This window comes from Neltuma alba, unplaced genomic scaffold (assembly GCF_004799145.2).
Source record: "Neltuma alba isolate B1F8T4 unplaced genomic scaffold, ASM479914v2 tig00005725_pilon, whole genome shotgun sequence".
Taxonomy (NCBI): Eukaryota; Viridiplantae; Streptophyta; class Magnoliopsida; order Fabales; family Fabaceae; genus Neltuma; species Neltuma alba.
The window spans coordinates 37580-55618 of NW_021634208.1; the positions used below are offsets into that span (position 1 = coordinate 37580).

Consider the following 18039-nt stretch of genomic DNA (forward strand, 5'->3'; position numbering starts at 1 on the left):
GGAAAGCTCTATACGGTATGTCACTTCATCAACCCAATTTTTACATGTTAATGTTAATTTGTTAGAGGGTGATCATTGTTTTTGGTTAACTTATATCTATGCTGAGCCTTGCCACCAATAACTTCAAACCCTTTTGGGAGGACATCACAAAGCTTAATACTTCTTTGAGTAGACCTTAGATACTGGCAGGTGATTTCAACACCTACTTAACGAGTGATGACAAGAAGGATAGATCTGGGACAAATTCCCATTCCATAGACTCTTTTAGTGACTGTATGCATCATAACCAATTAATAGATGTTGATTAGGTAGGTGATAGATTCACATGGGAAAGAGATATGTTAAAGGAGAGAATTGACTGGGTTTTTATAAACACTGAATGGAACTATACTTCTCTTACTAAAGTCCATCATCTTAGCAAATTTAAATATGATCACAAGGCTTTTATGTGACAAAATGCCCCAGATACTTATGAGAGGCCTAAACCACCTTTTTGTTGTCAAGTAGCTTGGTTAGTGGAAGATGGGTTTGATAAATTAGTAGAGAAATGTTAGGGTACAAGAAATTGGAATAATAAGGTGCAACTGTTTGATAAGGGGGCTGTAGATTGAGACAAAAATAAAGTGGGAAGTCTAAATACTAAAGAACAAAATATTTTCAAATGATTACCAAGAGCAGAAAAGGCCAGAAATCACAAAGATAATCAATATTTGGTTCAAGTTGAAAAGGACATTTGGAAGGATTACAATAAACTTGAAAAGGACCTTTGGAAGGATTACAATAAAGTCCTAGCTCAAGAATTTGGTTTCAGAAATCCAGATGCCATTGATTGAAATGGGGAGACGACTATAAGAGTAAATTTTTCACACTTTTGCCATCATAAGAAGAAGAAGAAATAGAATCGAATCATTAAAGAATTGCTTAGATGAGTAGGTTTTTGATCAACAAACTCTCAAGGATAAGGCGATAGAGTACTATAAACAACAACTGTGGAGCCAATACACAATCTCAATTCCTATACCTCAGTGCAAAGGAATCTTTGATTCTTAACGGTGAGGGGGGCAACGAAGAAATCAAAATAGCAACTTTTGAGCTTGATGCTTTCAAAGTCCCTAGCCTAGATGGTATTCAGGCTTTCCTCTACCATGAATTTTGGCACATAACTGGTGTGTCAACTTGCAATTTGGTGAAAGATTTCTTTACAAATCCATAGATGGTCAGAGAGATAAATGACACTAACCTTGTCCTTATTCCAAAGACGGAGAATCTGAAAAATCTTAAAGATTTTATACTAATTTCTCTTTGTAATGTCAGTTATAAAATAATTACAAAGGTGATCAGTAGAAGACTCAAAGACACTATAGGGAAGGTCATGGGGCATCATACTTCAGGTAGGCAAAACAGTGATAACATAATTATTGTACAAGAAATAATCCATTCTATGAGAAATAAAAGAGGGAAAAAATGATGGATGGCAATGAAAGTTGATTTGGAACAAGTCTATGATAAGTTAGAATGGTCCTTTATACAGGATACTCTTTTAGACAGTCGGGTTAGAAGAAAAGATGTGCGAAGCACCAGCTCCTACTTTAGAGTCTTGTGGAATGGGAAAGCTACTAACTAATTTAATCTGTCGAGGGAGATACGGCAAGGAGATCCTATATCCCCCTACATTTTCACTTTATGGAGAGACTGAAACATATCATTTGGGATGCTTTAAAGGAGCACATGTGGGAACCTATTTATCTTAACCAACGAGGTCTGGCAATATCTCACTTATTTTTTTTGTAGATGACTTTGTTCTTTCTGGGGAGGCCTCTACTAGCTAGGTGGATATAATGCTAGCTTGTATGGAGAAATTTTGTCTTGAGGGCAAAGAAATATTGTAAGTTTACTTCTCCAAGAATGTCCACTCCTATTTTTGCTCCAATTCTAGGAAAAACTTGGAAGAAACTTTTAGGGTAGAAGAAAAGTTGTCTTAATTTAGTAGGCAAAGAAGTTTTCATTAAAGCATTGCTTTCTACTCTTCCATCCTACCATATGTAGACCATGCTTTTTCCCAAGAAACTCTTAGGTGAGCTTGAGAAGAAAAGTAGAAATTTTTGCAGGGAGAAAAGGGAAATAAGAGAAAGATGTATCTTCTTGCATAGATTCAAGTTACCCAAGCTAAAGATGAATGTGGCTTGGGAATAAGAAAGTTTAGAAAGAAAAATGAAGCTTTTATTATAAAGTTCTGTTGGGACTTTCTCACTAATTAAGAAGCTTTGTGGGTTAGAGTTCTCAAAGGGAAATATCGATGTGAAGAACTTTCGATCCTGGACGTCTAAAAGAAAAGGAACTCCTCTCTCACATGGAGAGGTATCTATCACACTTGGCAAATCTTCAAATCTGGATTAGGGAAGAAGATTAGAAATGGATTTAACACGTTCTTTTGGATGGATAACTGGTTGACATTGAATGTTCCCTTAATAGACTTGGTGCCAGGCCTTAAGAACATGATAAATAGGGAGGAGTGAGTTGTTGACTACATTACACCTTGGGGCGAATGGGATAGAACTAAACTAGAATTATGGTTCTAGTCTCTGGTTTTTGAAAGGATCATTTGTGCACATCCACCATATGAGGAGAGAGGAAAGGATAAATTCCTATGGAAACTTTTTCCTAATGGTTGTTTTCCTATCAAATGTGCATATTGTTTTTTTTTTTTTTAGGTACTTGACAAAGAGCAGACAATGTAGTGCAGTAGAGGATGCATTATGGCATTAATAACAGATCTACATATCCCTTTGGATGTGATCAAGAAGAAGACTCCATGCATATGATAAAGGACTGTGTGGATGCTAAGGAGAGGTGGGTCTTATTTTTATCTCCATCAAAGCTGAATTGTTTTACGGACTTACTAGGCGCTAACTGGGTTAAATGGAATTTACAACATGAAAATGGCAAAGATTTCACTAAAAAGATCTCTTGGCCATTCTTTTTGGATATGTATGTTGGGATATATGGACTTCCTGATGTAACAAACTTTTTGATAGAGGAACATCAGAAGAGAATTAGACAGTCTTGCCGAGTCTATTTAGAGCTTGCTAGACCAAGACATGCTAATGAATTGGTCTTTCTATAACCATTTTTGCTCACAGGAAGTTGCTAATCACCATCCCAAAGAAGGTTTTGTTCAAGGCCTTGCGGATGGATTTGTTTTAGATGATGGACAAAGTGGGTTATGGAGGAACAATTTATGATGATAAAGGGAATTGGCTGGGTGGTTATAGTTGTAAACTCATAGCCGTTTCCCAGCCGTTGCTGAGGTAATTGGCATCATCAAAGGCCTAAGCCTCTATTAGAATCGGGATTATAGAAAGATTGAACTTTTTTACTGATTGTATAGAAGCTATTAATATGATTACTAAAGGATGTGATAGATCTCATCTGTTTAGAGATGTTGTTGATGAAGCTTGTTTCTATGTATTTAGGGATTGGCAAGCTTTCATTCATCATGCTACTAGGGATAGGATTGCCACAGCTAACTACTTAGCTAAGCAATCACACAGGCTTACTGGAAATTTTTATATCATTGATCATCCTCCACCTTTAAGACATTTGGAGGTGGAGAGGTGATGAAGGGTGGCTAGTTTTGATGTTTTTCTTTTGTTGTATTCTTTCTAGTGAAGTAATAGATTTTCAGTTTTGATTAAAAAAAGAAAAAGAAAACAACAGAGAAAACGTGTATAATGAAAAAGAAAAAAGATTACCACAAATAGAAAGTATAAAACTAAGATGCCCCAACAAACATAAAATAAGTAAAAAGCCTAGAACAGTCAAAGAAAAAACCCAAAAAAACAAAATCTACATTTGACAGTAGGTCCAAGCTCTAGCAAGTGATGGGAGACCGCCCAAAGCACAAGTCACTACTTACACCAGCCGTCCCTTGTCCATGCACATTACAAACAAATTTGTAGACTTACTTCCATAAAATAATGTAACTACAAGGCATCAAGCAAGCCCAATGATGCAAGAAGCCAATAGCATTTGAGGTGTTGAAAGTGACCTTGGTAACCATTGATGATTGATTATGAAAGCTAGTGAGAGTTTTTTTTTTTTTTTGGGCATGCTTTATTGACTTGTATATTGCAAAAGAGAAACGCGCTTTGTGGTGGACCGCCTAAACTCATGGACAAGAGTTGGTTTGTCACAAATTTCATGTATCTTAACAATCGTGTCATTTTGTCCACAAAAAACTTGATGTCTTTCAAAATTTACACGGTTTCTATGTCAAATATGAAAGACTACAGTCATTAAAAGATTTTAAGAAATTTATCATTAAATTCTAAAAATTTACTTTTATATTTCGTAAAATTTATGACTATTGACTAAACGAAGATTGTAACATTCTTGAGATTTGACATATTTTCAAAATCTGACAATAAAATATCCTAAAACATAGCGTATCTTCGATTTTTAAAATAATTTTGTATTTTAAATGTTTTTTATGATATCGATATTTTAAATTTGTTTAGGATAAAGTTTTAAAAAATTTAAACCTTACTACAGTTTTCTTTCATAACGGCGTATTTTAATTTTAGGGGGGCTTATGTTGAAAGACCGAGATATAAGAATATTTAGCTCAAAATCCTTTAAAAATTAACATTATTATGAAACAACCAAAATATAAGGGAAGACTAATCATTTTAACTTTTTCATCCCAAATATTAATCAATAAAAATATATTTTATAATTTTTAATGAAATATTCTCAATGGTATGAAAAATTAAGCTCTGAAAAACTAATACAAGGTAAATGTAATTTACTCTTATTATTTTTAGGATGAAAGCAAAATGCCTTCAATAATCACACTCTTGTTTATAAAAACAAAAAATACCAGACACTTCCTATAACGTCGATTTGCCTGAAATATTTTATCTCCATGATTTCAATTATTGAAAGGAGGATACACATATTGAAGTAAACCGAACAATAGGTTCCATTCCGTGGGGTTTACGTTTGGATTGATGCCACCGTTAACGTTACTTCATCTAATTTCTTATAATCAATATTCGGTCAAAATTGGCACCTTTCTATAAGGAAACAAGTCCATTGACTCAGTCACTAACTCTCAAGAGATGGGACCCATAGAAGAAAATTATAAACAAATTGGATCCTTCATTCACGGCACTAGCATCTTGAAGATTCCAATGCTGTGCTTCTGCTGAGACATAAGCCTGTTCTCTATTGTGAACATACAGATTTTATGATCATATATACATGGATCAGCCAACACGATTGTTCTTGTTTTCAATAGCTCTTCTCCAATCCATATCAGGTAATTGTAAATCATAAGTGGAAATTAAGACTAGCAAATGTAATACTACTGAGCCTGATGTCTCTTGATATTCCTTTTGCAGGTGTAACCTCAACAAAGTTCACAGTGGTTAACAAATGCAGCTACACAGTGTGGCCAGGCATTGCTCCAAGTCTTAACAATAATCCATTATCAACCACCGGTTTTGTTCTTAAAACTGGTGAGTCCAGGACCATCTCTGTGCCAACTTCTTGGAATGGCCGTTTTTGGGGTCGAACTCAGTGCGCACAAGACTCCACTGGAAGCTTCTCTTGTGTCACCGGTGACTGTGGCTCCGAGAAGCTGGAATGCAAAGGCAGGGCAGGCACACCACCTGCGACATTGATAGAAATTTTTGTTGGCGAATTCCCAGGGCTTGATTTTTATGACGTGAGCTTGCTAGATGGGTTCAATCTTCCTGTAGCGGTTGTTCCTCACGGTGGTTGTGGAGAATGCAAGAGCACATATTGTCTGGCAGATATGATCCAACTATGCCCTTCAGAGCTGAGGGTAATGAGCAAAGACGGAGAAGTGGTGGCGTGCAAGGGCCCTTGTGACGTAGATACAAAAACTTGCGCCCAAAATAGTTCCCAGCCCTCCTCCTATTCAACACTATTCAAGAGCGCTTGCCAACATGCCTATAGCTACCCGCTAGATGATCGTCTAAGCACGTTCACGTGTGAAGGTGCAGATTATAATATCACCTTTTGTGAATCACCCTACGCAAATTGGGACACTTCTGGCTCCTCGTCATGCACGGAAACCATCACAACATCTCATTACATCAAGGATCCAAATACAATAAGCTCCAAAGGGGGTTTGTTCACACTAGGGTTCTTCAGTCCAGAAAATTCCACAAATCGCTATGTGGGAATTTGGTACATGTCCAATTCAACTATTGTATGGGTAGCTAACAGAAATCGACCATTAAGGGATACTTCAGGAATTTTTAAGGTATCTGAAGATGGCAATCTTATCGTATTAGATGGGCAAAACCAAACCATTTGGTCATCAAATGTATCAAATATTTCATCTACTACTAGTTGTCAGATTTTAGATTCTGGAAACCTTGTCCTAACCGATAACTTGACGAAAACCATATGGCAAAGTTTTGAGCATCCTTCAGATACATTGTTGCCAAGCATGAAAATTACAAGCAACGAAAGAGCAGGGGAGAAACAAAAGTTAACAGCATGGAAAAATCAGTCTGATCCATCCCTTGGCAATTTTTCTATGAGCCTAGAACAACTAAATTTTGCAGAACTGTTCATATGGAATGGAACTAGCCCCTATTGGCGTAGTGGTCCATGGAATGGCCAAGGCCTTACAACAGTCCTCAGGATGAGTTCCGAGTATGACAATGGTGCTGACGAGATGGTTGTTAGGTTATCAAATGGGTCTGACATCAAAGAGATGGTTGTTTTGAATGCAAAAGGGAAGTTATTACATAAACAATGGGATGATACTAAGAGGAGATGGCTAGAAACAAATCTTTTTCAAAATTCAGATTGTGATGTCTATGGTATATGTGGGGAATTCGGAATTTGCAATTCAAAGAGCGCACCAATCTGCAGTTGTTTGAGTGGGTTTGAGCCAAGAAATAATGAGGAATGGAATAGACAAAATTGGACTGGTGGTTGTGTCGGGAAATCAACTCAGCGATGTGAGGAAATGAAAAATGGGAGTTTCAATGGAAAGGAAGATACCTTTTTCCATCTGCAAAATGTTAAAGCACCAAACTTTGGAGAACAATCATCTCATTCAGAAGATGAATGTAGAACCCATTGCTTGGAGAACTGCACTTGTAAAGCATATTCATATAATTCAGTGCTTGGCTGTATGACTTGGAAAGAAAATCTAATTGACATACAACAGTTCTCAAATGCAGGAATTGACTTATATATTCGTGCAGCCAAGTCAGACTTTGGTATCTAAATTTTCTTAGACTACTTGAAATTTAGTTCTTTTAACTCTATTTTTTGGCATGAATTTCCTTACCTTTGTCTTTCATCACAGATAAGAAGAAGCATAGAACATTCATCATTATCATTGTTGTAGTAATAGGAACTATCATTATCAGTGTCACTTGCGCATGCTTCTTATGGAAATGGAAGGCAAAACATTCAGGTATTATTCCTTTTCATATCATCTTAGTTTCAAATCCTACCACATCTATTAGCTTTAAAATGACATAGGCATTCAGGATTTAAATATATAAGGCATTTTCAAAAGCAATATTCATATAGGTAGATGTCTTTTGGTTAGTCATGTTTCCACATTTTTCAAATGAAGCACTTCCATCTCTTTCTCTCTGTAAATACATTAAATTCATACGACCAGCAGGAAAACGGCATAGCAAACAGGTCTTGTTAAAAAGGGATGGTGCAAATGTAGACAAAACAAGCGGCAATATTATTGGAAAATTGTCACAAGTTAAATTCCAGGAGTTATTGGTCTATGATTTTGAAAAGGTTGCAATGGCTACAAACAACTTTCAATTGACCAATAAACTTGGGCAAGGCGGTTTTGGTCCCGTCTATAAGGTATTTAACTTCACAAATTATTAGTCAGTTTAATCGGCAAAAAAAAAAAAAATCAGTTTAATTCAAATTCATTATGTGTAACAACTGTTTAATGGGATTTTCTTCAAGGGAACACTCCAAGATGGTCAGGATATAGCAGTTAAGAGATTATCAAGAGCATCTGGACAAGGACAAGAGGAATTCATGAATGAGATGATTGTCATTTCCAGGCTTCAACATCGTAATCTCGTAAAACTTTTAGGTTGTTGTATTGAAGGAGAAGAAAAGATGTTGATCTATGAGTACATGCCAAATAAAAGTTTGGATGCATTTATTTTTGGTTGGTTTTTCTGATCCCTTATGGTCTAGCTCTTTCTAGTCATATGCATAATTAAGGGAACAAGACAACATTTGTTTGTAACAGTCTTTCTTACAGATATTTGAGTTTTCCTTATGGTATGGACAAAACTTATATAACCCTCTCCTCTACTATTGTAGATCCAGAGAAAAGCAAACTTCTAGACTGGGGAAAGTGCTTTGTCATTATTGAAGGAGTAGCTAGGGGAGTACTTTATCTTCATAGGGACTCTAGACTAAAAATTATACATAGGGACCTAAAGGCAAGTAATATCTTGCTAGATGAGAACTTGATTCCAAAAATATCAGATTTTGGCATGGCTAGAATTTTCAAAGGAAGTGAAGATCAAGCTAACACAAGAAGAGTTGTCGGAACCTAGTACGTTTTCCTTCCCTATCTAATATTATAGTAGCATACTAACTAGTGAGTACTATAACAATTATTTGTTTTACTCAAAAATGCAGTGGCTATATGTCTCCAGAATATGCTATGGAAGGATTATTTTCAGAGAAATCAGATGTGTTTAGCTTTGGAGTTTTACTATTAGAGATTATAAGTGGAAGAAGAAACTCAAGCTTTTATAATAATGAGCACTCTCTTAGCCTTCTAGGATTTGTAAGTCTCTACTTTTTATTAACTTCCTAAATACCTAATTAGAAAGTTCTATTATTAATTATTGATTTTACTCTCAACTCTAAGGCTTCCAAAGGTAACAATTATATATGATTCTTTTGTTATGTGTTTTAGGCATGGAAATTATGGAATGAAGGAAACATTGTAAAGCTAATAGACCCGAAAACATCTAATCAAAACGTGGAGAAGGATATATTGAGGTGCATACACATAGGACTTCTGTGTGTACAAGACCTTGCAATAGAGAGGCCAGGTATGAGCACTGTAGTTTCTATGCTTAATAGTGAGATTGTCAATCTTCCTCCTCCAAGGCAACCTGCGTTCATCCAATGGCAGAGTATATTGAATCAATTGACCCCAGAAGAGAATCAAAGATTATTTTCTAACAACGAAGTTAGTATTAGTGACATACAAGGCAGATAGCAACATTACCAATCTATGAGTAAAATAGCATAGTTTTGATAAATAACTTCCTAGTTGTTACAATCTTGGTGGTGTGATGTATCTAGTGCTATGCATGTGCTTTCCCCATTTTTTGTGTTCTTTTTTAATTTAATTTCTGTTTTTCAGATAAGGATTCCATCTGAAATCATGGTACGAATTGTAACATTTAGCAATTTTAAATCCATTCAGGTTTTACTCAAAAGTTTCTCTAACATTGTCACAATAATGAAACAGAACTGGTCACCTGCAGTTTAAATCCATTCAGGTTTTACTCAAAAGTTTCTCTAACATTATCACAATAATGAAACAGAACTGGTCACCTGCAGCCAGTCACGCAATTGTGAGATGAGTGCTCACTTTATTGTTCCCTTAAAATCAGTTACTTAAAATTACTCATAAAAATCCTACCAAACTTCATAATTTCAGACTAAGCTCCACCAGAGTTTACTCCAGTTCTAGTTCTTTTTCGCTGTTTTTGGGGAAGGATTTTAATTGAAAGCATGTGTGAATTGTAATATTAATTATTTGAAACCCGTAAAGTTACCAAAAGAAATAAAAGATCTATTCCTCAACTGATGTTTCCCCAAGAAAACTAATGTTGCAGTTGCAGATGATCATATTATATTTATGATCCTTATGCTATGCATGATTGTTTTAGATTATTACAATGATGAAATATCAAAATCTTAGATGCTTTCTTCCATGTTTTAGTCACTAGAAACTGTAAGATTCATAAATTATTTGCAGCATCGCTTGGAACCTCTTGTACATTTAATGTATCACCAAAACATATACTAGTTTGATTATACAGCCTTCCAATGGTAAAAATATGGCAGAATAATTTTTCTGACTAGATTTACCCAAAGTACCTTTTTAGCACCTCTAATGACCCATAAAATCTATCAAAAATAAAGCAAACAGAACACAAACTACAACAAGTTCTGTAAAATTTCAAGGAAAGTGAAAAAAATATTATCATACAATGCCTAAAACACAACATCCCATATCCAGATGTAGCTAGTTCCAGTTAAGTGGTGGAAGTTAAGAACTAATTTTTGAACGTTTGGGAAATAAATTAATAGGCAGAAAATTACACAGCTTTTCACGACATGTGAAGTAGTTATAATTAACTTGTGAAGTCCAGAAAACATGGCTACTTTCAACCAATGCATATTGTATAATCTCTGATCAGTGATCACTTAAGGAGTTTCAAATGTCGGGTGAAGGTGGAAAATTACAAATCCATCTTCTATCACTTGTATAATAAACCAACCCCGGGTAAATAACACCTTAGATTATCTTAGAATTTAGACCCAAAATAAATAGACTTGCACTAAGACAATTACTGTTTCCAAAATACATTACACTAGAACAGTGGCTACGCAGAATTACATGATGCTGAGACAGGAAGTCCGTCTCCTGTATAACCATAAGCACTTTCTATATTCGAACCTACTTACTCTACCAACCCTTTCCCTTTCTGCCAATGTTACTGTAATTTAAGTATTACAACTTTAATGGCTTTCATCGTCAACCACCAGAAGCGATCAAATTACAGCCTCCTGCCTATAAAGCTAACAAATATAGAAATTAAAGCACCACCAATATTGTATTTCAAGCCTAAAATTAAAAACACTACATCAATTGCCTTAAACAAAAATATATTCAATCATTATTGTATAGTCGTCCCCAAGACCTTAAGAAAATTTCAGGTCTTTTCGACCAAACATGTCAAAAACACCTCAGACTTATCTCTGTTTTCCTTACAGCAATGCTCTTGTTCATGGTAAAGGGGCGTACCTTTATAAGCTGGAATATCATTAAGAACTCCAAACTGCCATCAAAGAATTCTCTTCTCCTCTGTTCTCAATTTCAGACAAAAATAAACCTTTTTGTAGTAGTGAAAAGCCAATGCCAGAGCACTGTTGTACCACCTAACTCTAGAGACTTGATATTAAATTTGTTTACTAACATAGAACCACTTTTTAAATTATAAAATGCCCAAAAATCTAAACGTTTTAAAACTTTTCTTTAAAACATCTCAGGGCACTTTTCAAAGGATGAGATTTTTCAAAAAACATTGAAAGTCCAAATCTTGTTTTGGAACCAAGTTAGTGTTTCAATCTCTATAGTAAATTCCTGATTAAACTCCATGACATATTACAAAACCCGGGTTCAAATTAAACTTCATTTGAACCAGTACTCACTCTATATAACTATTCTATAACCGTATTTAACCTGTTACGATCTACAAGGTTTAATACATTCACTACCCTGATTTCCAACCTGCTTAATTGAACATCCATAATCATAATTATAATAACAGTTAAGAACTAATATCATACACTTATATAAAGGCCATCTTCAATGATGGCACTTACCTGTATGTCGGTTGTCTTCACCCACACATTTATGTTAAATACAAGTATCCAACATAAGCCCAAAAGATATATATACAACTTCCATGTATAATAAAGTTATCTACAGAATGTCTCGCTCTTGCTTCACTTAGTAACCTTTCACTTTATAAGTTTCACATTTCTTCTTCTTTTGGCTCCCGTAGGCCGAACCCCACACACACACACACACACATTTATGAAACTTCATAACCATTGCTTCTAAACTTGAACACTTTAATCTTAAATCAATTCTTATCATTTAAACACTCATAATTATTTGCACACCTGATCACTTTCAACAACTCTAAATCAATTAACTCTCTAATCTTTTAGCCATCTATCCAAGGTACCTTATATAAAGCAATTAAAACTCCCTTAAACCAATAAATCGAGCTTCAAAATTCCATCCAACAACATTAGGTATCTGATGAGACGAGGACTGGGCCTCAGTTGACTTATATTAAAAGAAAGCCCAAGGGCAATTGAGGGATTGTATGGGTGACGGTTAGAGGAGAGAGACGGGGGAAATATTGTTATATAGGGAACTCTGTTATGGGAGGGCGGTATGCATGTTGAGAGAGAGCTTGGGAGAGGTCTGTGTCTCTCGAATACACAGAGACAAGTGGCTGTAATCGTTCTGCATGTTTTGCCTTTCTTCCCTTTAGGTCCATACCCTGAGAGTGAGCCCTTTTTATCTTCAGTTGTCATTAATACAGACTGAGGTCCATCATTAAGGTATCAGAGCCGTCACGATCCGGCGAATGGTGACTCGAATGGAGCAGAAGGTTGAGCATATTGATACACAGCTGGTTCAGACTGAGCAAGGTATTGAGCTGCTACGGGGAGATGTATCAACCCTCAAATGTGACATGGCCACGATACAATCCTTGATGACAGAGGTGCTGTCAGAAATACGCCAGGCGAAGCGACCCGAAGCGATCGGTACCCGAATCGAAGAATCCCCTGGGTCTAAGGTTACATCAGAGTCCCCACGGACAGAGGAACAAGGCGAGACGGAGGTGAAGGAATCCCGTAGTGACTTCTCTAATTTGAGAAAACTTGACATGCCTTCGTTTTCGGGAGAGGATCCGCTAGGTTGGATCTTCAGGATTGAGCGATACTTCAAGCTCAATCGGATTAATGATGATGACAAATTGGATGCTGCAGTGCTCTGTTTTGAGAACCGGGCCTTAAACTGGTTCTAGTGGTGTGAGATTCAAAGTCCATTGCGTAGCTGGATTGAGCTTAAACGGGCTCTGGTGTTGCGTTTCCACCCGTCGCAGTGTGGGGGCACGTATGAGATGCTAATGGCACTCCGGCAGAGAGGGACCATGGCCGAATATATTGATCGTTTTGAGCTTCTCTCGGCCACTCTGGACAAGTGTGACGACAAAGTGTTAATCGCCGCCTTCTTGAATGGATTACACCCGGACATCAAAGCCGACCTCCGGATGATTCCGTTGCATTCCATCTGAGAACTCATGGATATGGCTTTACGGATTGAGGAGCACAACTGGGTCAAGTCTTCACTCCACGAGTACTACGTTGACCGAACCCCCAAATTGTGGGGCACGGACAAATGGGCCACACACCCCAGCCCAACTCATTACACAGCCAAAACACCTAAACCGACGACCCACACCACAGCGATCTCGGATGACACTAAGAGCACACGCGTCGCGGAGAAGGTTGAGATACCGGTGACTGTGTAATTACCAAGTCAGTGCCGAAGAAACTCACGGATGCTGAAATTGAGAGGCGGCGGGAACTTGGCCTCTGCTTCAAGTGCGACGAGAAGTTTCGACTGGGACACAGATGTAAAAAGAAGCAGCTGCAAGTGTTGATTCTAGCTGAGGAGGCCGATAATGGTGAGAACCCAGAATCAGATGTTGTTACCCCTGCGACGACTTCTGATAATTCCCCCGACGCACCAACGACTGATGGGCAGCTTATGGCTCTTTCCCTTAATGCATTGGCAGGCGTGACCGGGGGGAAACCATCAAACTCAAGGGCACGGTGCTCGGTCATTCCGCATTGATCCTTATCGACTGCGGAGCCACACACAGTTTCATTCACCACGATTTGGTCAATGCTCTCAACCTGACTCTTGACCCGCGACTATCTTTCACTGTTCAATTGGGCAATTCTCGTCATGTGCAAGGCAGAGGAATCTGTAGGGATATGCCCATTGTGATCCAAGGGCTCCACATTAGGCAACACCTCTATCCTTTTCAGCTGGGTGGGTTAGATATCATCCTCGGTGTAGACTGGCTCGAGTCACTGGATGAAGTTTTGGTGAGTTGGAAAAGGTCGACCCTCAAGATCGATATAGGTGGAGAATGGGTTTGTTTGCGAGGTGATCCGTCTCTACAAAAGTCAAAAATGTTGTCGTCTACGCTCCTTAAGTCCATGTGCTCAGTAGATGCCGGTTTCCTAATTGAGTTTACTGAGCTCAAAGTAACTGATATAAGCCTTACATAGGTGGTCGCAGATGTTCAAGGCCTTCTTAGGGAGTTCCCTGCAGTACAAGTACAACCTACTGGCCTGCCTCCTCACCGCTCGGTCGACCATACCATTGAGTTAAAACCAGGAGAGTCTCCGCCTAATATACAGCCTTACCGTTACCCCTACTGCCAGAAATCAGAAATCAAGAAGATGGTGCACGATATGTTACAAACCGGTCTGATTTGTCCCAGCAGGAGCTCTTTCTCTAGTCCGATTCTACTGGTCAAAAAGAAGGACGGTAGCTGGCGGTTTTGCACTGACTATAGGCCTTGAATAAAATCACCATTCAGGACAAGTTCCCTATTCCGGTGATTGAAGAACTCCTCGATGAACTACATGGGGCTCAGATTTTTTCAAAACTAGATTTAAAGTCTGGTTATCACCAGATACGGATGAAGCCAGGTGAGGAACATAAGACCGCTTTCCGTACTCATGATGGCCACTATGAGTTCGTGGTCATGCCGTTCGGGCTGAAGAACGCACCATCTACTTTCCAATCTCTCATGAATGATATTTTTCGCCAATATCTGAGGAAATTCATCCTGGTCTTCTTTGACGACATTCTGGTCTACAGCGTGAACCGGCAGGAGCATTTACGGCACCTAAGAGTGGCCTTGGAGGTACTACAGCAACACCACTTGGTCATCAATGCCAAAAAGTGCATTTTCGCTCAGTCTGAATTGGAATACCTCAACCACATTATTTCTTCAGCGGGGGTACATGCAGATCCCTCTAAAGTGCAGAGCATGTTGACTTGGCCTGTCCCTCAGTCACTCAAGGAATTACAGGGGTTTCTGGGTCTCATGGGATATTACCGCCGCTTCGTTAGGAATTATGGCACCCTAGCATCTCCCCTCACCTGCTTGCTCAGGAAAAATGCCTTCCACTGGAATGAGGAGGCACAATCCGCCTTTGATATCCTCAAGCAAGCTATGTCGTCAACACCAGTACTGGCCATTCCAGATTTTCAGGTTCCTTTTTTCGTTGAGGCGGATGCATCCGGTTCTAGTTTGGGAGCTATCTTGATGCAAAATGGGCGACCCTTGGCATATTACAATCACCATTTGTCACCTAAGAACCAGCAGAAATCTGTGTATGAACGCGAGCTCATGGCTATTGTACTTGCGGTAAAAAAATGGCAGTATTACTTGCTGGGGAGGCCTTTTTTCATTAAAACAGATCAAAAACCACTGAAGTATCTCTTGGAGCAACGAGTCCTGGATGGTCAACAACAGCAATGGGTTTCGAAACTAATGGGATTTGATTTTCAGATTCAATATAAACCAGGGACCTCTAATTTTGCAGCAGATGGACTGTCCCGGAGAGGGGGTGACTGTGAGCTACAAGCGATCTCAGTTCTGTAAAATTCAGATATTGACTCGTGGGACCAAGAGGCTCGGTCTGACCTGACTTTGGCAGTGATCATTCAAGCCCTGGGCACTGGTCAGGTGACCAAGGCAAGATACACACTCAAGGGGGTCACTTTTTTTTTAATGGGCGCTTAGTGATACCGAAACAATCGCCTCAAATTCCTTCCCTGCTCCAGGATTTCCATGGCTCGCCCATTGGGGGCCATTCAGGGTACTTGCGTACATATAAACAGCTTGCTTCATTGTTCCATTGGGATGGTATGCGCCGAGATGTCCAGAAATACGTGGCTACCTGTGATACGTGCCTTAAGAACAAACACTTAGCCACTAGTCCAACCGGGTTATTACAGCCATTACCGATTCCCGACGCAGTATGGACTGACATTACCATGGATTTCATTACTGGATTACCCAAGTCTGCTAAATTTGATACTATATTTGTGGTAGTGGATCATTTGACCAAATATGCACACTTCCTTCCCCTACGTCATCCTTATTCAGCTTGTGATGTTGCTGCTGTGTTTGTGAAAGAAATAGTGCGTTTGCACGGGTTCCCTCGTTCCATTGTCTCCGATCGTGACAAAATTTTTATGGGTCACTTTTGGAAGGAACTTTTTAGATTATCGGGTACTACTCTGAATTATAGCTCAAGTTACCATCCACAGAGTGATGGTCAGACTAAGGTAGTGAATCTAAGTGTGGAGACTTATCTGTGTTGCTTTTCCAGTTCCCACCCCGCGGACTGGTCCAATTGGCTTGCTTGGGCTGAATTCTAGTTTAACACCAACTTCAATCGTTCCACAAGCATGACTCCTTTTCAGGCCCTCTATGGGCAGGATCCACCAACCCTGTATCGTTTCCAAGAGTCCTCTTCGTCGGTGGATGCTGTCACTGATCACCTGCGGGCCCGCAATGCTATTCTGGTTGAACTCAAAGAAAATTTGGAGTGCTCACAGCAGTATATGAAGTCCCTTGCTGACAGGAAAAGACGTGATGTTCAATTCGAGCTGGGTGACAAGGTGTATCTCAAGCTGCAACCTTATCGGCTTCGTTCTTTAGCTCGTCGCCCCAATGAAAAATTAAATCCACGTTATTATGGCCCTTTTCCCATTCTCGCCAAAGTTGGGGCAGTGGCATACAAGCTGCAGTTGCCTTCCGACGCTAAGATCCACCCTGTCTTCCATGTGTCCCAGTTGCGGTTGGCTCCACCTATTACAGTCGTACCACAGTCACTGCCCCCCTTTCTCACGTCTGACCTTGAATTACAAGTCCAACCGGAGAAGGTTTTAAAGTCATGACATCTGACTAATAGCACTGTTGAGGTCCTAATCAAATGGCTACACCTCCCTGAACATGACAGCACGTGGGAAGACTACGATGCCATTCAATTACAGTTTCCTACTTTTGTCTTTAGGGACAAGGACACACTTATTGGGGGGGTAATGATGAGACGAGGACTGGGCCTCAGTTGATTTATGTTAAAAGAAAGCCCAAGGGCAATTGAGGGATTGTATGGGTGACGGTTAGAGGAGAGAGACGGGGGAAATATTGTTATATAGGGAAGTCTGTTATGGGAGGGCGGTATGCATGTTGAGAGAGAGCTTGGGAGAGGTCTGTGTCTCTCGAATACACAGAGACCAATGGCTGTAATCGTTCTGCATGTTTTGCGTTTCTCCCCTTTAGGTCCATACCCTGAGGGCGAGCCCTTTTTATCTTCAGTTGGCATTAATACAGACTGAGTTCCATCAGTATCTTATTATAATTTCACTTATGTTCATATCTCCATCCTGAACTTTTTTTTTTCTTTTTGATGAACACCATCCTAAACTTCAATTCCAACTAAAATTTACTAACTTTTAATTCAATATCAATCCATAAAATTTTCAGCTCGAGAAGAATGTTTAATCATCATTCTAAATTCTTCAACTAAGATCTGTATAGTTAAGTCACTCATTTATTCAAAGTGGCCTCAAACAGTAAGACTTACAGTTTCCGCAAGTTCCAGCTTTTATAGTTTTTTTTCCCTTAATAATTACATAATGGGGTCATGAATTCACTCAATACTTAATTCTCCCCATTCAACTAGATTACTATATTCTTTTAGTTATTCTTTTAGTCTTAAAGTTCTTAAACTACGTCCTGTTAAAAACAGGACAGCAACTTCCAAGCACCTTAAACTTCAATTTTCGAACTCACCATGCCTTTCTAACATTACACTAACAATAACAATCTTATCATTCAATCTCCCTTGTTTTTAATCCAATTTAACACCTTACCAAATCAAACAATCCCAACTTCACAACTTTAATTTAATCATCACTTACTTCTATGTCCCTAAAGAAATTTTAGGATCTAAAATAACTTCTTGACAATCTAATACCAACATTGCACTAGCAAGTAGGTCTTATATTAAGGTATATTAAGGACCACAGGGAGTACATCTATAATGTTTTGCTCTTTCTAATTACAT

General features: G+C 38.6%; 1 protein-coding gene across 1 annotated transcript; it reads left to right on the forward strand.

Moving 5' to 3' along the window:
* The first annotated feature begins 5162 nt into the window (after positions 1 to 5162).
* LOC114748527 (G-type lectin S-receptor-like serine/threonine-protein kinase At1g11300) lies at positions 5163 to 9497 on the forward strand. Its single transcript, XM_028936956.1, has 8 exons — positions 5163 to 5320; positions 5403 to 7265; positions 7355 to 7465; positions 7679 to 7881; positions 7990 to 8200; positions 8359 to 8596; positions 8683 to 8833; positions 8966 to 9497. The coding sequence occupies exons 1-8, from the start codon at positions 5263 to 5265 to the stop codon at positions 9272 to 9274; spliced, it is 3144 nt and encodes a 1047-aa protein (XP_028792789.1). The 5' UTR covers positions 5163 to 5262; the 3' UTR covers positions 9275 to 9497.
* The last annotated feature ends 8542 nt before the right edge of the window (positions 9498 to 18039 follow it).

What these genes read in the sequence shown, in the direction of transcription:
- LOC114748527 (XM_028936956.1), top strand. Translation starts at nt 5,263, where the DNA reads ATGGATCAGCCAACACGATTGTTCTTGTTTTCAATAGCTCTTCTCCAA. An exon ending in GTTTTGGTCCCGTCTATAAG is followed by an intron (nt 7,882 to 7,989) that starts GTATTTAACTTC and finishes ATTTTCTTCAAG; the next exon opens with GGAACACTCCAAGATGGTCA. An exon ending in AGAAGAGTTGTCGGAACCTA is followed by an intron (nt 8,597 to 8,682) that starts GTACGTTTTCCT and finishes TCAAAAATGCAG; the next exon opens with TGGCTATATGTCTCCAGAAT.